We start from the raw sequence: 21,889 nt of genomic DNA on the forward strand, positions 1-21,889 counted from the left end.
TGAAGCATGTTTTTAGAATCTTTGCAGCATTGTCAAGGCATATGTTTGCCAAACAGAATTCCAGCAAGGGGATATCTCACCATCTGCCATGAATCCCACCAACTCTGGTTGCCCTAATTGAACTCTGGGTGCTGTGCTAAAGAGAGCTGCTTCATTTGCAATAGGGACGGGAGGAACCAGTGGGAATCACCCACCAGGCCCAGGGAGCAAAGCCAATGGGGAGGGATTCTGGGAGTTGTTGGCATCTGTCTGTCTCAAGAGACAATGGAGTGCACCTCCGGGGGTGAAGTCAAATCATTGCATTAGCAGCACCGAAGTGGCCTTCCACGGTGTGCAAGCCTGGGCAGTGTGTATGGAGTTTCCGGGCTGCTGAGATGACAAGACCTGACCTCCCCACACCCACCCACCCGACTTCGGCCTTGCTGATGTGGTCCAAAGGAAATCAGAGCAATACGTTTGGCACCAGCTTGGCTGCAGGAGTTGCCGGAAGGCGGCGTACAAGGCACCATCTGACCACCTGAGGGACTGCATTCCAGTTTTGTGTAGGGGTTTACTCCTTAGCCTTTTCTTCTCATGAAGATATCCCACAAAGCAGTGGGGGTTTAGGACCAGAGTTTTCCTTCTCCTAGATGGGCTACCTTCCTAGGTGGATGAGCTTCATCTGCCCTTCACATCACTCTAGGAGTTGTAGATCAATGACATCTGGAGATTTACATCTCTCTGTTGCTGTTTAGTGAATGGGGACTGGTAGCCTAGGCAAGTCGCTTTGAGCTGCTGTGGATATCTGAGGAATCAGAAGACTGATGGAACAATTAACTGAGCCACTACAGGCAAGGACCCTATTTATCATTTCATTCTGGACCCAGAGAATATATACCTGCTTCATTGATATTAAAGCAGGGGTGCAGACTTGAATAAAATAGTGGGGGGCAGGTAAGCCGTGCCCCATTGATTGCATGACACAGGGCACGCACACCATTCCAATGGCAATGCCCTTCTACTTGGGGGGGGGGCTTTGTTGTTTAGTCGTTTAGTCATGTCCGACTCTTCGTGACCCCATGGGCCAGAGCATGCCAGGCACTCCTGTCTTCCACTGCCTCCCACAGTTTGTTCAAACTCATGTTGGTAGCTTCGAGAACACTGTCCAAACATCTTGTCCTCTGTCATCCCCTTCTCCTTGTGCCCTCCATCTTTCCCAACATCAGGGTCTTTTCCAGGGAGTTTTCTCTTCTCATGAGGTGGCCAAAGTATTGTAGCCTCAGCTTCACGATCTGTCCTTCCAGTGAGCACTCAGGGCTGATTTCCTTAAGAATGGATGGGTTTGATCTTCTTGCAGTCCCTCAAATATTTTATGGGGAGCCAAAGCTTGTTGGCTTCTATGGTAAAGAGTTTTTAAATGCTGGTAGTGGCATCTGGATAAAATCAATGACATCTCAACCACAGTGGCATACAATGGTTAATAAGCCAATATCATTAACCAGTGAGTCTGACTTAAAAACTCCCTGGAGTTTCAAAAGCACTTGCAACAATGTGTGCCTGGGAGTTGCTGTTTAGGAAACAAAGACACACATCCCCCCCCCCCCCCAATTACATATGAATACTGTATCTGTCAGCTGCTTTTCTGTATTCTAACCTTTCAAATCCAACAAGGTTATGATTTTCAATTTCCATGCCATATCAATGAATGGTCTTGTATATTGGTTTGGGGATATAAATTAATAGGTCTGATAAGTAATGAGTTATGTTTTCTACTATACTGGCACTGAAAAACTACTAGCTCCTGGTGTAGGAATGTATTTAAAGTTTTTCTGTAACAAACCTACCCAAACTTGTTGAAAACCTTTGCGCAAATGTTTATATTTCTAACCAAAGTTTTTTCCAACACTTGTTTAAATTGCTTTGGTTTTATGCTTTTGTTTGTTAGGGGTACGGATGGCACTCTTGTTCCTACATAAAGGGATATAAAGGGCTATGTAAAATCTGTTTTTAATTCTTCTAAGCTGAGCCTCGGAATAGCATGTCTTTTCAAAACCCCACATTTCTCAAATGCTTCTTTAGCGCTCTCAGCTCTGGCCTGGGTTCATAGCTGAGCAGGTAAAAACCTTTCACTTAGCAAACTGGCACATGGGAAAGGCAGATCTCTCCTCTGGAAAATGAATTGATTCTGCTAAAACAAAAGATAATAGGAAAGGTTTCCTTTAAAAAAGAAGGAACTATTTGCAACAACTTGAAAGGAAGGGTGACATTGTGGCCACTGAATTCAGAAGCGCTGAATCCAGAAACTAGATTCCTTTAATAGCACATACATCAGATCTCTTTTCGCTTAGGCCACATGTTTGATTTCTGTCGGGACACGGGTGCCTTTTAAACATATGTTCCATCATTATAGGAATGTGACTGAACTATCCAGTTTATGGCAAGTTTTGATAATGTGAGCTGCTAGATAATTGACAAAAATGTTGCTAGATAATTGAAAAAGAAAGAACCCATTTAACTAGCATGAACAGCATGGAGAATGACATTGTTATACAGCTGTCAAAAAAAGAAAGGTGAATGATGTAAAATGCTGGAACTTGCTTTTGTTAGACTGATAAGGAGTCAAACAAGTTTATGCTCTTGTCCTTCATATCTATATCTATAGCTATATAATCTATATCTATATCAACATCTATCATGTATTGTAGTCATGAAAACTACAACAAACTGGTAAATGCTACCTGCATTCTGCTGTTGAGTTACATTAGGGTCACAGTGGAAAATGTTGAGCTGTAAACCTCAAAATCTGTGGTGTAAAGAGGTAATTCACAAATGAATTAACAGTATTTTTGCTGCTATTGAACTTACTTGTTTTAACTAGGTTTTCAAGCTTTTACTGGCTAAATCTGTAGGTAAATCTGGTAAGTTAATTGATAGGGGTCAAATTTAAGCAGCAAATCTGAGGGTTGAGGGCACATGCTTATTTTTGAGGTCATTTTGGTTCTGATGTGTTACTCTAAAAGGGAATTAAAATAAAAGGTACTGAGGATGGTCTTTCCCCCTAACAATGAGAACATTTGTATATTAAAAATTTGCTAATTACCACTTCTCTCAATACATAAAAGTGCACCAATATTGAAGTGCAAATTATTGATAATAAATAGTATTAATTTGAGGGTTGATTATTCTAGCTGTTAATACATAAATACACCTTTGAACATCTTACATTTGTTCTTCAAACCCTCTTGAACTGTCACTCTTGAGCATATGGCTGATCACAAAAGCCAATAGTTTATTTTTTAAAATAATTTCAGCAATATGGGGTAATGCGCTCTTGTATGGAAAGTTAAATTATAATTTTTTTCCCCTACAGGTGACTTGAGACTGTGGTGCCAGCCTGGACAGGCTCTGCCAGAGGACCAGGAGCCCAAGATTAGTGGCCGCGGCAGCAGGGAGTTCAAGTAGTGATGGGTAAGAGATTCCCACAACACTGTTGTTGTGCACCTCTGTAAGAGAGGGGGAGTTAGCTGGGCCAGAGGAGCTGAAGAAGCAGCTGGCCAGTTGGCAGAACTGACTGAGTTGGAGTCAGAGGGAGAGTCGGAGGGTTGGACTCATACAGGGCAACCAAAGTAGCTTCCATGCCCAACCTGGGCCTAAACCTTGATTGAAATGGGATCTAGAAAACTGGCTTCATCCAAGAGAGCCTGGATGTGGGCTGCAACCATTCGCTCAAGAACCTTGGCTAAGAAGGACAGTAATTCCTTAGTTTTCTGAATCCAGTGGGGGTTTCTTAAGGAGTGGTCTCACTCCACACCTACTATAATGATGTCCATTGTGCTAGGATATATAGAAGCTTGCAGTTTCCCTTCACAACCACATGTTTCTCAATATGAAATGTATTGTCAATATTTGAACATCACCAAATATTCGAAATAAAAGTTGCATGAAGATCCACATCCTTATTAGCATTCAGACCCCTGCCCAAAGCTATGAACATGGTTCACATTCATGTGAATTATAATGCTTTCCCCATCTTTCATGCGTGTGTGTGCGTGCACACCCACACCCACACAGAGTTTGTTTTTTTAAATTGCTGGTGAGAACTGGCTGTTAGATGGGTGAAATTTCTAAATCACTTCTTTAAAAGCACATCAGAAAAAATCTTCTGCCGCTTGCTGAATTTGTTTTGGCATGCAGAGACTTTAATGCACCTGCAGAGAGAATGTTCTCCGTAATGGATGACATCTGGTTTGAAGACAAAAGTGGAATGTCTGTAGTTATAGTAAAGGGTATGACAGTGGTTAGAGCCAATCTAGCTGGCAACTGCTGTGAAGTCTCTGAACAATTGTTTGGAAACATGCAGCTTCTTTAGGAAACTGAATAATGCTTACAAACCACAAAGGCCACACAGATCCTGGACCATCATTTCCCATCCTGATGCTCTCTTGCTGATGGGGAATGCTGATGCTCTTTTGCTGATGCTGGTGTAAGCTCTACCAGACATTTGACTCCATCACTTTATAGTAGCATGCACATGAGCATATTAAAATTAATCCTTGAAATAATTTAATGTGCAGAGGTATGTGCCTGGGAGTGAGAGGTGTCTTGCTAGCTTTAGGCATTCTCACATGTTATGTGAAAATGAAACTCTCCGCTTTGGACTAGAGCTCGCATTTTAAAAAGGAGAACTGGTAGGAAAAGAACAGAGGTTCAAGCCAAAGACAGGAAAATCGTGTTGCTTTTGGAATCTGCTGCTCATCACAATTGCTTTGGTTGTACTGGGAGGGGGGAAAAGATTGTGTGACTTCCTCCATTTGTTGCAATTGTTCTACAGTCTGAGGCTCTGGGATAGATGGTATTCCAAAACCCAGGTCACATTTGAGAGAGCTTGGGATAAGCCTTCTGTGAAATTCAGTCTGCCCTACTTGTTTCCACCTTAAAAGATTTGCAAATACTCTGATGTACCTCTGTGTTTTTTAAGCTGCCATTTTACCCAGCATAACTCTCCCCATCATAGTGCTGCAGAAATAATAAGGGCTTGCAGAGGGGAAATGGTGGTGAGAATAGAGTTAAACCCCTCAACCCTGGCCACTGTATCTCTCCACCACAAATCTCTGCTCCTTCTATTCTGCCTAACAGCAGCTCATACACTCTCCTGCATCTAGTCCCTGGGTGAAGGTTTCTATGGCTCCATTCTCCTCATGGCCCCTCCTTGTTTCAGCTTGCATACTGGTTGAGGAAGTGTAAATTTAGGAAGATTCTCAACATAGCGCAAACCAAACCGATTTATCCCCCACCCCTACCTGCATGGCATTCTAACCCTAGCCAAATTGTAACACATCTATTTGGTTGGTTTTGGATTACATGAAGTGCTGCAAAATAAGGCTACACTCCCTTTGACATGTGGGTATCTGTAGACATAATGGAACCCTAATTTACAGATGAATTACCAAGTCATATTAAGAAAACTAAAATATTAGGAAAAAATAGAACTTGAGAAAACTCCTGGATGTGCTCTCAAATCTGTGGCTTTGTCAGGGCTAACAATTATTGCTTCACTCTGGAAATAAAAACATCTGACAGGATATTCATTCAGCATAAAGAAATAATGGAACAGTAAGCTTATATTTGTTTCTCAGTTCTCAACCCAGCAAAACAGACGTTAGCACAAGACTAATGCAAAACCAGGGATACACAAACATATTAAAATAACTTTATATATATAGGCTAGGAAAAGACATTAATCTGAAAACAGAAATCCTTTTCTGAAGCTGTCAAGAAATCACCAAATCTGAGCCCAGACAGGAAGCAGGCTGTTTAGATAGCTGAAAGATCTAAACTTTTCACCTGACCTAGTTAGAATTATTCTATAAATCCTCACCTTTAGGATTTGCTGCCAGATAATCTCTCATACATTGAACAGTCACCAACTATTTGTAAAAGTATACATAAAATCTTGAAGTTTTATTTATTTCTACTTGGACTCTCACCTTGGCATGCAAACTTCAGTTCCTTAGCATCTGTAACAGTGGTTCTTTTATCTGACCTGTTCTTTTCAAATAGACGATGGCTTCGCCTTTTCCTGGTCTCACCCCAAAGATTTGATCCTCCATGCATGCTTGGGATGTTCAAAATGGCAATCCCTTCCAGGGAAATATTGTTTAAGTCTATCTGAAATCCATCACACTTGCCAGAAAAAGAAGAAGAGAGAAATAAAGGGAGAAATCAGTGATCAGAATTAACCTGCTACATGAGCTCACTTCCACACACACTCATTTTCTCTGTTTCAGTTTCTGACACAATACAAATAAGCATAGAGGCCAGTGTCTGCACCCCACCACTAACATTTTCTCCACACCCCAGCCCTGAACTGTAGGGCACCTGCGAAATGGAAAATGGAAAAATGTGATAGCAAAAGAACTAATACCTTCAAATCTAGTCCCCAATTGTCACCAGTTTTGAAGGCACTTGTGATGACATCACAGAGCTTAGTGGGCAAATACTGGTATTTGTTCAAGCTATCGTCACAATCAGCAACAATGGGCCCTTTAGCTCTCTCTGTCAAAAGTTTCATTTACCCGTGGCACTAAAAAGAAAAGGTCAGGAGTTCTACCTTCTGTATTATTTGATGAGCTTCTGGAGAAAAGCAACAATATAGAACTAGCCAAATCCAGAAGGGGAGGTTCTCACTTAAATGGTTCGCTACATCATCAGTCTTCAAACTTGCTTCCGTTCATTCAACCAAGTTTCAGGTGTTTTAATATATTACTTTTCTATATGGTTTTCTTAGACCATTTTAACCAGGCATATCTCTTGTGGGAGGGCTTGGACTGGTATGAAGTTTACAATGGTATGGTTAAAATCAGTCCAAACTACAGTCACAGCCATTTACATAATGCCTCAGCATATGGTAATATTTTGCTCATATTTTGTTTTAGGAACAGCTACCTGCTCAATCTGGTTCTTTCAGCGAGTGAAAAACTGAAATCTCCTTTGCGAAAGTGGCCCAAGTAGAAGCAGAACTGCAACAGCTAGCCTCTTGAGTCAAGCTATGACTCCTTTCACATTTCAAATGCTTTTTGGATTTCACTTTGATCTATTGTGACATCTCACACCTCATTAGTAAAGTATTGTGATGTTGCTTTTTTTTACATAATATGGCTCTAATTCTGACCTTAATTTTTACATAATATGGCTCTAATTCTGACCTTAATTTTTATATAATATGGCTCTAATTCTGACCTTAATTCATAATAAGTGTTGAAAGCTATATTCACCTAGTAATCTAGGGTAAAAATCATGACAACACTCCACGGATGTCTTTGTGACAGGCATATAACTCCCAATTTGTCTCCCAGTTCTTCTTCTTCTTATGGTTTATTATTAAGTAATGACCTATGGAAGGGATGCGGGTGGTGCTGTGGTCTAAACCACAGAGCCTAGGGCTTGCCGAACAGAAGGTAGGTGGTTTGAATCCCTGCGATGGGGTGAGCTTCCATTGTTCAGTCCCTGCTCCTGCCCACCTAGTAGTTCAAAAGCACATCAAAGTGCAAGTAGATAAATAGGTACTGCTCTGGCGGGAAGGTAAACGGCATTTCCGTGCACTGCTCTGGTTCGCCAGAAGCGGCTTAGTCCTGCTGGCCACATGACCCGGAAGCTGTCTGGGGACAAACACCAGCTCCCTCCGCCTATAGAGCGAAATGAGTGCCACAACCCCAGAGTCATCTGCGACTGGACCTAACGGTCAGGGGTACCTTTACCTGTTTAATGACCTATGGAGGGTAGTACAGTGTGCCTCTCTGTTGACAGAGGACTAGAAGAAAGAAATGGATGGCAAATGAGAAGTTGCACATAGATGGGAAATAGTAATGGTCACCTTCAGACTGGATTATTGTAACTCGCTCTACGTGGGGCTGCCCTTGAGACTGACCCAGAAACTCCAGCGGGTGCAAAATGCCGCGGTGAGACTCCTTATGGGGTCTTTGCTGCGAGATCATATTCATCCAGTACTATACAAGCTGCACCAGCTCCCGGTGGAGTACAGGATCAGGTTCAAGGTGTTGGTTTTAACCTTTAAAGTCCTATACGGCCTAGGACCCTTGTACCTACGGGACCGCCTCTCCTGGTATGTCCCACAGAGAAATTTACGGTCTGCAAATAAAAACATCCTAAAGATTCCAGGCCACAGAGAGGTTAGGCTGGCCTCAACTAGAGCCAGGGTTTTCTCGGCCGCGGCTCCAATCTGGTGGAACGCTCTGTCACAAGAGACTAGGGCTCTGCGGGACCTGACATCTTTCTGCAGGGCCTGCAAGACAGAGCTGTTCCACCAGGCCTTTGGTCAGGGCACAGCCTGACCCCCTCCTCTGGCAACCTGCACAGAATTTTGCTGGATGGTTGCCATTAATTTGATTTTAATTAATTTTATAATGAATGTTTTTAGAATGTTGAACTATTTTGACTGTCGTTAGCCGCCCTGAGCCCAGCTTCGGCTGGGGAGGGCGGGATATAAATAAAATTTATTATTATTTATTATTAATTGTGTCATAGGCCTTCAAATGTCACCACAGCACATCTAATGATGGAAGTTTAAGTGTGGAGCTGCACCTGTTCGTGGTGTGAACAAAGGGTCTTGCCACCATTAGGAACCATCTTTGAGTGACAAGCAAGGAGGAGGAAAGTGGGAAAGGGTGGAGAAAAAAATAATGGGCTGACAGTTGGGCTAGGGGAGAAAACTGGTTTCGTTTGCATAAGAGACTTCATCACACACACTTCTTGAATCAATATGCAAACAACAACAAAAACAGCTCTCTTTTAAAACTGGCACATCTTCAAATTTTGTGATACAGTTCTCTGACTAAACAATGTGTACAAAAGTGTTATATATGTTAGGGGAAAACTGCCTATATTAGTAAAAGGTATATACAAAAGTTGTATTTTATTATTATGGGACATTTCTGGCAAAATCTGCAGATTAGTTTAAATTGCATATAATAATGCATTTATTCAGAAAATTGACATGAAAATGCTGTTGAATTGTGATGAAGTGTGTTGAAAGCCACCTTTTGGAGCAAGGGTAATACAGACGTAAATTGTACCATATGGTTACCAAGTTGACATTTAACTACAGTAGGGTATTGAGTTGTTATAATACGTTAATTCCATCTCCATGTGCAACCTGGACATCAAACAGTGATGTAGAAAGAAAAACTATCCTTTGAGGTCCATGTATTAATATTTCCAAAGTCCTTTAATTCACCATTTGAACCCCAACCTTTATTTGCTGCTAAATTAGGGTGCCGCTCTATCATTCATATCACTGCCAAAAAGGGTGAGATACTAAACGATTGCTTATGTGTACTAACATCATGATGATTTGAATCCAATTTTAAAATCATCTAAATAAAAGGCTTATCCAGTCTCTTGGACTGTTGTTTTATTTTTAGCTTTCTGTTGCTGAGATAGTAACTTGGTTTTGTACTTTGCTGTTGTCCTTTTAATTTGTCATGGTTTTAACTGTTCAGTTTTAGGGCAGGTGAATCTAACTTCCGGTAGATCCCAAGACCCTGGTTTGTGATTAATATTATTAACGATGTGTTATTTAATGGTGCTTTATTAGTTTTACTGCCTTTTATCATTAACTGCTTTCATATGTCACTTGAGGAGATATTATTCCAGAAAATGTGGCCAAGAAAGTTTAGGAACAAAAGGAGTAATTCCTACTGGAAAATACAATAAAGGGTTCTCTGTTATTCCTTGGCTAGCCTAGTCCTACTCTATTCCACACGAATGAACTCTTATATGGATCATACAAAATGGAGGCAATGGGACCTCACTGACCAGACATGTCTACCTCCAGGTCAACATGACCTGCCCAATGGGAAGGTTCATGGATACAGGTACATTGACTGGAATTTGTTCCCTTTACCCTATGAAAATGTTCTGCTTGATGCACAATGTCCAATGAGCTCAGAGCAGTGTGCCCAATAGTTTGTGCTGGTGCAAATAATGTTCCAAATGGTGCAAGCTCTTCTGCAGCTAGTCACTGTTGCCTTCAGTTCCCTTCCCAAGGTTCACTTTAAAAAAATTAATAAACCCTGGATCATTGAAATCTCACCTTATCCTATCTTGCTTTTTCCTAACCTGTCCCTTCTACTTGGTATATATCTATTTCCATTCTTATCTGCCCATTCTAGATTTCAGGCTCTCTGAAATGTAGCCATTTGTATATGTTCTATGTGTTGCGTGTTGAGTCCCACAGTGCCACCCCCAAAAATAATTCACACTTCACGCTTCAATTTTTGTTTAAGGTTTTTGGCATAATTTTGGCCACAACTTTATTCAAATACAAAAAATGTGAGTGGTTGCTTAGGCATTGGTTATGACTATCTGTCCTTGCCCCCCAAGGACAGAGCTGGACCCTTCCGGACACCACCGGAAGCCAGAGGACAGAGCTGGTCCCTTCCGGACACCACCGGAAGCCAGCGTGGGAAACAAGTATTGGGTGAGAAAATGAAGCTGGGACACAGACCATCACCTCTCTCCCTCATGTTCCGGTGGGGCTTGCACGGCCCAAGTCCGGCTCCACGGACAAGGACGAAAAAATGGCAAGCCCCTGGATTCCTTTAACGGAATTCCCTTTCCGCATCATTTGGAGGGATAGGCACTTACCCCTCCAAGCACCAATTTAACCAATGCCTAACCGCCAACCTTACAAGTTGTGATGATTTGCTACGTAGTAGGCAAAAACCAAATGGCACCAGCCAATCAGCCAAATGGCAAAATTCCTACCAGGCCCCCGCACCAAGGCGAACGACCCCATGGCAGGCATAGCAAGGTCAAGTGAGCAAAATCACCCTATTAAAGGGAGGGAGGGCAGGTGATCCAGTGCAAAACGGCCAAGAGGACGTCCCATCATCTGGCCCCTATATTTAAAGCCTCTGACCCCTCCTCCAAATTGGCAACAAGCAAAAATCCCCAGCAACCCAATTAACCTCTTAAAGGCTGGGTTCCACCAAATTTGCCTAGTCATGACAGGGTGGCCTGTTCCCCCAACCGCAACACGTGCTCTCTGTTAGGGAGAACACGCTTTGCCATACACAATGTTTGAAAGTGGGAGGAAGAAAGTGGACTCAGAGCCATTAGGTTTCCATTCCAAAATTTGCCTTTCTGGATCAAAAGTTTAAATCTGCATACAATATTAATGAAAGGCAGCTTAAAACCTCCAGTAACACATCTTAGAATCACTTGGCAGCTGGGATGAAAAACCATTTTTATTGACTTCCTTTTCAGTGAGGGGTGAGAAAGTGTCTAAGTTTTGTATTGGAAGCAAACTTTTGGGGTTTGCTTTTACACCTCACATACATGTTAAACATAAAGACGAATTCTTTTTTTACTAAAAATTCTGCTCATGTGTATACTCACTTACTGCTATACATTCTCGATAAACAGATATTAATTTCATAATTAAAAGTAATCTTGTGTAAATACCCTGCAGGCCTCAATGAATCAAACACATACTGTGTGTCAGGCCTCCCACTGTCTTCAAGTGGAATGTACTGGCTGGATAATTAGATAGTACATATTTTTTAACCTTATTTGCATGCATATTATATCTTTTGCACACTGACAAGCAGCAGTAACAACAAAAGTCAGATTACCACAGGGAATTCCCACAAAGAAGTCTTCATTCCTTATAATTTGCAGCCTAAATTAAAATAATTTGATCTTTGACAAGGATGAAATGTCAAGCAGAAGGGGGTCCTCTACAAGCCACAGCCTGTGGCTTCTGAAATCTGCCTAATTTATGTCAGTCACTTCTTAATACATATTTAAGTATTACACGAAAAAGATGATAAATATGCAATCTGACACCTTTGGTATTTCCCTGCTGTTAATTTATAAAGGTCTTGTGCCCCCCAAACTGACTAAAATTATTTAAATAAAGGGAGAATTGTGATATAAGATGGTGCAGGGAACATATTCACTCAATATTGAACACAGCAGGCAGTATACTAAGACAATTATTTCACTAGGCCTCGGAGTCCTGCTGTGATGAGTTACTTTCAGAATTGCTAAAGGAGAAATTCTTTTGTTCAGACAGAGGAATTTTCAGTACATGTCCATTTCCATTGTGCTAACATATCAAAGTTGAATTAAGAAAGGCAAATATATTTTATTTGGTATTGTGTTTGTCAGGTAAAATGATGGTATTTAGTACACAGCACCATGTAGAAAAGTGGCATAAATAGATAATGATAAAGAATGAAGAAAATGACTTTATAACATGTGGCTGCACACTATCCTAAGGAAAGCCCTGCTGGATCAGACTGAAATCAGTGAAGAATCCTGTTTCGCACAATTGTCAGGGATTCCAGGAAGTCTCTGTGTCATATTTATTGTCGATAGCCCTCCTCAGCAATTGGTGCTCAGCAACAAACTACATCTGAACACTGACATTCCATCTAGCTACCATGGGCAACAGCCATTGATAATCCTAATCTCCATCGGTTTATCACATCTCCCTTAAAAGCAGTGGTAGGGAGTCTGTGGCCCTCCAGATGTTGTCACTCTCCCATCATCTCCAGCCAGCATAGCCAATGGTCATGGATGACAGTAATTTTGGTGCAGCAACATATGGAGGGCTACAAGTCCCTAACCCCCAATTCAGCGTCAGGTGTCACATCTTGCATTGGTCAATTCCATAAATTAATGGTTTGTCGTGTGAAGAAATATGTTCTGCTTGTTCCAAGTCTTTCTCCACACCAAGAATAACTTTCTAAATCTCTCTAAAGTGTTAGTTAAGTCGCTGGGCCTCTCCTTTCACCGCTAGACATCCACCGTAATTTGCTAAGCACCAATCTGGATTTCAAATGGGCAACCACTTCTAAATCACAACTTTTACAAGGCTCTGCCCCTGGATGGAATAATAGGTACTAAAATTCTTCCGTATATTGTGGGCCTCTGTTGCTTTAACGTTCAGGAATATTCTTCCTTGTGGCTTAACCATTTAATGGATGCAGCCTCCTTACTCAGGGTCCCAGAATAGCTGTCTTCCTACTCATAGTCCTTCATAGCCCTTTGCTGTACTGAGTGGATTCTGAGCATGTCAGCCCCTCTGTGCACTTTGTCTGAATGAGCAGATCCAAGTAGTGTCCCTGTCCCCCGAGTCTCAAAGCTTTCTTGGTTGGGGTCTGCAGGTTCCTCTCTTCATGGTAAAAGCTGCCTCATGCTGGTCACTATAGTTCCTGAGCTGAGTGAGCGCCTCTTTGTGAGTCTGAGCTGCATTGCACCTGCTTAAGACTACACCTCTTAAATCACCTGCACCGTTTGCCCATATGGCATAGGTGAAAACCCTGCTGCTGTACACCCACAGTCAATAAGAACCAAGACAGGATAAAGAGGCTACATGGTCCCAAAATATTGGCCACGGCTTATGAACGCTGATTGTGTTCCCCTCTCTTTTCAAATTCTTCATCACCTAATTGCAAACTGAAGTTCTGTGCACAGACAAAAGTTACTTTATGAAAAGAATGGTTCCCTCACACCCCAAATGCATTCTTTAACCTTTAATTAAGGAAAGTGAGTATAGTTTTCATGAACTCATCTTTAAAGGTTATAAAATTTAGATGGAATATATAGAAATAAGTTTTTCAAATTTACATTCCCAAAGCTATTCCTGCCTTCACAACTTCCCCCCTCTATTTTTTCCCCCTAAAAAAACCAAACCTGTGCTATAGAGATCGTAAACTTTCCAGTTGGTTCCTGATGCTAAGTCGCTAAGTTTTGATTTCCTGCTTTTTCAGCTGCTTTAAGAATATACTGTATTTCAGGGTGGTTTTATACCCTACTTTTGCGCTTGTTAGCTGTTACATAGTATCTCTATAGCTGGAGGTTGTTTGCTTCTGAATAACAGTTGCTAGAAACTGCATTAAGGAAGAGTGGTGCTTGTTCTGAGATCCTGTTTGCAGATTTCCCATAGGCACTGGACCTCTGGTCTAATCCAGCAGGGCTCTTCTTATGTGGGATGAAAGGTGACTGGCAAGGCAAGGTATAAAATGAAATGAAATAAGGTCAAACTTCTCTCCCTTTTCTACTGTAATAATACTTGCCTAATAACAAAACTGAATCTTATTCCAGTGTCCAAATTTCATCAACAGTCACTTTATTTCACTGGTCATTGCAGATTTGGGAAATTGTTTTATGGTGTTTTTTTTGTATTGTCACACTGTAAATTTAGAAAAAATCTGTACACTGCTTTGGAATTTAAGCAGTTTATAAATATTCATAAATAAATAAATGCTCAGGGCTATAACAAAAGAATGCCATCAGGATTACACTGGGGGAGATGGCTTCAAAGTAGAATGCATTATGCTGCCTAACTGCACCTTTTTTGAACTCAGCATCTCTCCCACATTTTTATTTGTATAGAGACCTTTCCTAATGTGTCTTTGAAGAAATGGTTCATACATATGTTTATTATTTATTTCAATTTGCACTTTTTGTTTCTAGCTAGTTCCTTACCTGCCCTGGGAACATAAATCTGAAGTTGTGGGATACACATTATGTAAATAAATTAAAATAAATGAATAGATTAAAATAAATATTTGGCTTCATGTATAACCCTCCAGTTGCTAGAATAACATATAGCAATTAGTTTCTTACTTCTATTTCTAGGGATTCATGCAGCTTCTTGCAGGTTGCTGAAAAAGTTTCAGAAGTGCCAAATTCGAAATACCAAAATTTATTCTTCATTCTGAAACATGAAGACAAAAGAAAAGAAACATCAATATCTGAACATTTCTTTTTTAAAAAGAAAAAAAGTTAGCATCCTGACTTTCATCATAAGAGATGCTAAGATCTGACATCCAGGTTGAAATAGATGATCTCATAATTTTCAAAAACTTAAATGCAGCTGTCAAGAGATATAATATCCCCTACAGCTATAACAGGAAAGTTCTGTAACAGAGATAGATTAGCTAACTCTTAGAGAGTTTTGGCAATTGCCACTTAACCAGAGACATGTCTTGAAAACTTACTGAGTCCCATTTTATGTGTCATATTTGCTAATTTGATTTCTGATGCTGTCCAAAATCCAGTTCTAGGGTATGCCATCATAATGAAGTGAGGTGGGAAAAGAGAAGTAAAAGAAGTCTTTCCCCAAGCTAATTCAGTGGCTTATTGTTCATTATGACAGGTATTAAAAAAATAAAAACACAAGCATTCAATGTATTCCAGATCTTTAAATTAATAGGCTGTAAGGCAGACGTATTGACAGGAAAATGGAATACACAACAAGTTACTAATATTTAAGAAGCAAGCAGAAAGAGTTAGCTGATGCAATTGCCCCATAAAACCTAACAGAAAATACACTAATATTTACATAATATTTCAGACTGAAACATACATGACAATTTTCCTGGGCCATACTTTAATAGGTATATTAAATGTTGCAAGCAGATCTAAATAAAGCTATGTGGAAGATGTATAATTTAGGCTAATTTGTTGCACCCCCCCTACTTAACTTTAAAATGCACTTTGGGGGTGGGGGAAAATTTGCTATACAAAAAATGGCTCTAATGGTTCCATCTGCACTACTCAGTTAAAGCAGTATCATACTTCACTGTGAAGAGGGCCTGACTGTTAAACTACTTCGAGAACTGTAGCTCTGTGAGGGGAATAGGGCTCTCTTAACAATTCTCGGCACCTTTAACATACTATATCTATCAGGGTTCTTGGGGGGGAATCCATGACTGTTTAAAGTGGTATCATAGTGCTGTAAATGTATGACGTGAATGTGGTCTAAACATCCCCATTCACAAACTGCATAAACAGTGCTACAACACCACCACTGCGCCTGGTAGTGAAGACAGAGGAATGTTTTGCAAGCTGATGATGACAAACAGAGTGCTTCTGATGTACTTTGGTAGCCTTTAGCCTTCCGATGTTGAATTAGGACCGTTTCCTATGTTATCATTTTAACATGTGCAGTACATTGCAGCCATGGGAAAGTACGTATTGAAATCTGCCACAACATTTCTAGCAGAGTTACTCTCAATAGTACAAAATGAGCCCTCTTCCCCCACCTTGTGGTCCTTGAGTAACTGGCCCAAATCTTGTTCCTCTCGAGTTACAGGATTTGCAACGGGCTGTCAGCCTGTTGCTCCTAATTTAAATTTTATGCTCCTGAATTCAGGATATTTCCGAATGATACAGAAAGCACTGCATCAGTAGGAACTACATGCAATGAAGGGATGATCAATAGTCTTCAGGAATGGCCTAATTGGGTTCCCAGAAAATCAGAACTTAATCTGGAGTACCATATTGTCCTTATGGAAAGGTCTTTTTCACATTATATCAAAGGCTTAGATAGCATTTCTTCAGCACCATAGGACTGCAGTCGTTTCTGCCACTGGACTCAGCCATAAACTTCAGAAAACAAAGCTAAGCAGGAATGAGAATCTATTGTTAAGTGACATCAAGTTTTAGCAATAGTTATTGTGACTCGTTTTAAACATAGGATTTTATTCCTCACATCCAAATATGGTTGTATCTGACTTCCATGGGCCTGCTCTGACTTAGCTGGCTAGAACTTTAAAAAAATGAACCATTAGCTGACTACACATTTATTTCTGCATGTGGCCATATCTCAGTTATACAGTACTATAGTGACGCCAACCTTATGCAAACTCAGAAATATATATATATATGCAAGAGAGACAATTCAGATGAAAGTTCATACTGGCTAATAAGAATTTTTGTTCTTCCCAGGGGCAAAAGCTGTAATGTGGAGGATTTCACGCTGAGATCTCACTCCCTCTTTTATATAACTTTTATTTATAAAGCCAAGGAACAGAATTTCGGTCTGCACTAAACTACATTATTTGTCATGGAGAAGCAACTCTTTTCAACCTTTGTGTTTTTGCCTCCACGCATAAGCTATTGTGTCATTCTTGCCTAACCAATGAGTTATGATTTATAAGAAGCTCATACACTACACATCAGACCCATATGTCCCAAAGTTAGTTGGATACTGACCTCGCATGCCCCATCAGTACAGGAATTTCCATTTCTGCAATGCAGCTCCCTGCCACCACTACCCCAACCTGCTCCGGAGGTGCTGGGGAAGCCCCTAGAACAGAATTTGGGGTGGGGAATCCTGCTGTGCAAGGAGAAATCCTGCATTGATGGGATGCATTACTCAACACTACTTTGGATACAGCCCAAAGAATGCCTGATACTACATTGAACCATTGTTGGGCAGCCCAGTGCTGTCTACCCTGACTGGCAGTGCAAAGAGTCTTTGGTTCGGCCCTTGGCATCTCCAAGTGGGGTTGGGAAGGACTCGTGCCTGAAACCCTGGACAGCTGCTGCCAGTCAATGTAGACCATATTGAATTATAGGGACTGATGGTTGACATGGAATACGTTCCCTATGAGGCAGTAATGGTCCGCAAGGTGCTTTGTGACACTTCATCCTGGTTATTAGGAAGCCATCTTATACCAAATCCATTGATCTAATTACTTTACTATTGCCCACACTGACTGGCAACATCTCCTTTCCTAGCCCTACCCAGAGGTGCCAGAGATTGAATCTCTTCCTGCAAAGCATGTTCTCTATGACTTTGCCACAGCCCATGGCTACCTAATTTGAGATCTATATACTGTACTCCGTTCCCCCACTATAGATAAGAGCAGTGTTTTGTCGTGACCCCAACAAGCGTGCTCATTTCATAAGGACTTGGCTCTCTCAATGCAGGATAAGAGAGTATAGAGAGCTACAGCCACCAAAGTTTCTTGTAGGTTTAGTGGAGCCAGTTTGGTTATCAATACTAAAATAGGCTGCAGTGCAGCTCTGCATTATGATGTTAATTAAAAAGCCCCCTACTGTTAAAACTATTTTATATAACCTTTCTGATTAAGCAATTAGATGGCATATTATCAGAAAAAATTGCCCTGAGTCTAAATATGGAAATAATAAATGTTTTATTATACACTAGTTGAGCACGTGAACACGGCATCACAGTGGGCACAGCTAAACTTTTTTTTAGAAAAGTGCATAACGATGAATTTTGTTTATTAATAGAAAGGAATCAAATGGGTAGGTGTAATGTTATTTTGGAAAACTAAGCCCTTTCCACCTTAAAGAGAGCACACACAGGCAATGCACAGATGCCCAATTTACAGTGTCCCAACTTTATCAGTATTTAAAGAACAGTCAAGTGTATTTATAATTCTTCACACTTTTGCACACTTGAGCCTTGATCTAGGGATTCTTCTAAGATGCAGCTGCTGTGTACATGAATCTGCCCTACTGAATAGATAGCCAATGGTGTCAGCTTTGTCAGTACCAGTAATAAATTAGAGAAGAGCAGGGTAGGTGAAAAGATGCCAAAAATCAAGGCCAGCCCAATACATTTTACTGCCTGTGGCAGAGGAACAGATTGACTCCCTGGCCCGTCAAGGCAAGGTGTGTCGAATCCAAAGCTTGTCAACTTATTTTGTCACCCAAGGTAGAAAATGCCACATGCAGCTCTTCCTTCTCCTTGGCAATAAAAACAAAAACATACACAATGGCGTGTGCCTCCTTGGGAGAAGTCAAACCACTGCGTTAGCAGCACAGAAGTGACCGCCCTGGGGCTCAAGTTTGGCAATGTTTATGGCGGTCCTAAGCTACGTAGGCAACAAGACTCTTGGCCTTGCCAATGTGGTCCAAAGGAAAGCAGAGCAAAATGTTTGGCACCAGCTTGGCTGCAGGAGTTGCTGAAAGGAGGTGTACAAGGTACCATCCAAGCATCTTGGGGACTCCTTTCCAGATTTGTGTAGGGTTTACTCCTTTCCTTTTCTTCTCCCGAAGATAGCAAGAAGGTAGAAAGTGGGTTATCAGCATATTCATCCACTATCGATAGCCTTGGGAAATGTGACAATTAAATAACAAAAAAACCACACAACCTGCTGCCCTTTTGACATATGCAAAATTGGCGAGATCAGTCTTTTGTCCCATTTAGACAAATGAGATGTGCTGCATACGGGTTTCTTCTCATGCATGCAGAAACCTCTTATATATCAAGCAGGATGGGCCACAGACAAAGGCTCCCTTTGCCCTCAGTACAGAGCACCCTTGATGGAATAGGATAAATTATATTCAGGACATGAGCTTTTCAAATAATGTTATTGTCAGGAATGTTTGTGGGGAGAATAGTTGGTTTTTTATTTAAAACATTCACGAGAAAGTTGCAATTGAGTTACTGAAAAACCTTGCACTATATTTGTTTTGGTATGCTTCCAATTAATAGTTCAGATTCATTTTGACTTTATTTTTATTCAAGCTACAAAGTTTTTGTTATAGGTTTTTGAACCTGCCCATCTAGCTCAGTACTGTCTACATGGGCAGCCAACATGGTGCTTGACTACAACTCCCATCAGCCCCAGTCAGCTTGGGGAACTGATTACCCCTTACTCAGTGGCAGGAACTCTCTAAGATTTTATACAGGTAAAACATGTGCTCTGCCAATGAGCTACAGCAATAACCCTAACCCTGAACACAATCTGAGCTTTCTGAATTGTTCATTTGCTTGAAAACCAAGGAGGACGTTTTTGAGCATTTGAAAGGAAGACTTGCAAAACCCAGAGAGTGTTCACACATCATCTGCCAGCTCTACTTCAACAGCAACTCATAAAGTGGGGGGAGATTGCCAAAAGCAAGGAGAGCTCACGGACAGGCACCTGCCCCTCTCCTGCTCAAAGCTGAAAAAGGAGCTTCTGAGTATGCACAAGAGCATCATTTGCAAAGACAGAAGCCTGTCTTTGAGCTCCCCCCACTCTCACCTGCCCCCCGGCTTCATGGAGGTAAGGCAGAGGGGGCTAGTTGCAGCTGGGGAACTGGGGGAACTCCATTTCAAGTCCATCCCAGACTTCAGTTTGGGGTAACCTCAAAATGGGGCACCATTTTCCAGTTGAGTTTGCATCTCAAGCCTCACTGCTCAAACTTAACTGGCACCACTAAGTTTTTAAAGCTTTGGTTCAGTAGCATTATAGCCCATTTAATCCCACCCCCACCCCCACTTCTAGTCTAGAGCAGAAAAACAAGTTCACCTGGATCCACTATGCTTTTATATTCATCCTATCACCAAACCGAAAGTGGCATAGTCACCAATTCACACATAGCCAGTTTTAGTGTTTTAAAGGACAGGACAAAGTATCGTTTATTCCCATGACATCTGTTATCATGTAATATAATGCTTTCACCAGCGGCGAAGCTAGCTGCTCAGGTGCCCGGGCGGCACAAATACCCTGCACCCAAGGGCGGGGCAAGCCAGGGCAGAGCATGCTACGCTGTGCCGAACCTCCACAGAGTCCACAAGCCCCACGCTGCCATTTCAGGCAGCGCAGAGCCTGCAGGTGCCTGAGCCACCACGTCACTCCTCAAGGCCCCACGGTCACCTCCGCCCTCAGTGATGACACCCAGGGCAGCCCACACCCACCACACAAACCTTCGTATGCCACCGGCTTTCACACCTAAACCAACTTTTGTAAACTCATCCAGGGTTGACTTTTCTATCAGTATTATTTACCTATTCTGGGGAGAACAGTAGTTTTTGTGTGTCAAGATGACTCATTTGTTTATTTATTTTGATGTTTGTTCCTAAAATCACTGAATTTATTCCAAGTATGATCAGAAAGTTTAAAACTGCAGATCCATGATGCAGTCTACTCTTGAGTGAAATATACTGAAGGACAACTTTTTGCACAGATGATCAGTACAAAACAGGAAAGGCAGTGCAACTATATGTTAAAACATAGTGCATCAACTTCTTCATCATGGGCCTACATTAAACCAAACGGTGTGATTTAAAAATTGCCAGAAATTGTCTGGAAAAGTTCATTGCCTGGGACCAAATTCAACCATCCCTGATAAAAGTGATTGCAGTAACGTTTAAAAAATCCAAATAAAATCAGGCAACACCCCTACAGTTAGGCACAACGAATGTTTAGACAATAAGGAGAAATTAGTATTAATTTATTTTAATGCTTTTTAAAAATAATACTTTTCATTGAAAAACAGCCTTTTCTCATTGCTCATAAATCTATTACCTAGGTAATTTTGTACTTAGGTAAAATGATTTCATTGTGGCACATAATATATATTAATAAGATTGTATGACTTTTTTTTAATGTTCTCTTTTTCTTTTCAGTCCTGTCTTGGCTATCATATAATCCCCATTTTGCTTTTTAATGAATCAAATGAAAAGATAAGGAAATGGTCAGTGGCAATGCATATCCAGAAGAATTTTATATGTCGGCAGAAAGATTTATAACAGGCTCATCTTTGACATTTTTTATTTCCAATAACTAACTCTAGGAATGGCACATCAGAGGTAATATCTTTCTGCATAGTGGTTTAAACTCCTCTTTCTGAATGCTACACCAAAAAACCCGGTACTTGCAAACTTTAAAGCGTGTAGCTAAAGCTCTCTGTGGTCAGTCAATTGCTGACTGTCTTGGTGGTATTCTCCGTGTAGCAAGCATAAATTCAAACTGTGTGCAGAAAGGAAGAAAAAGAGACTAATACATACATTACGCTGAAAATAGGCTACAGCTTTACTGAGAACCATCATAAAAATTGGGCAAACAGATGGCTGGGATCCAAACATAGTAGTGTGGTGCTTATGCAAATGTGTTGCAGAGAACTAGAGATCTGCACATGACAGGTTAATGTATGTTTATTAATGGTATCACGTGACAGCCCCACCTGTGCCCCTATGGATGTGCAGAGCACCATATTGACCACGTTCCTTAAACTTTGTGTCCCAACTGCATTTGATAGCACTTACACTTGGCGCTTTCATTTCCCTTTTTATAGTAGAAAATGAGGCACCAGTACTAATATACTGAAAAAGTGCCGAGGTTGACAAAAC

At 41.1% G+C, this 21,889-nt stretch overlaps 1 protein-coding gene and 1 long non-coding RNA gene across 8 annotated transcripts in view; one reads left to right on the forward strand and one right to left on the reverse strand.

Annotated features, from left to right (window-relative positions):
• LOC310828268 overlaps positions 1-3,448 on the forward strand; it is an 89,849-nt gene extending 86,401 nt beyond the window's left edge. For both annotated transcript variants that reach the window (XR_014556802.1, XR_014556803.1), the window contains exon 3: positions 3,350-3,448. This is a non-coding gene — a long non-coding RNA (uncharacterized lncRNA). The remainder of the gene's footprint in view (positions 1-3,349) is intronic.
• DGKB (diacylglycerol kinase beta) overlaps positions 1-21,889 on the reverse strand; it is a 251,989-nt gene that overhangs the window by 39,720 nt on the left and 190,380 nt on the right. For all 6 annotated transcript variants that reach the window (XM_083705272.1, XM_083705274.1, XM_083705275.1 and 3 more), the window contains 2 exons: positions 14,638-14,728; positions 5,967-6,162 (listed from right to left, as the gene is read on the reverse strand). In XM_083705272.1, coding sequence (XP_083561398.1) covers positions 5,967-6,162; positions 14,638-14,728 — 287 coding nt within the window. The remainder of the gene's footprint in view (positions 1-5,966; positions 6,163-14,637; positions 14,729-21,889) is intronic.

Source organism: Podarcis gaigeae (assembly GCF_964106915.1).
Source record: "Podarcis gaigeae genome assembly, chromosome: 12".
NCBI classification, from domain to species: domain Eukaryota; kingdom Metazoa; phylum Chordata; class Lepidosauria; order Squamata; family Lacertidae; genus Podarcis; species Podarcis gaigeae.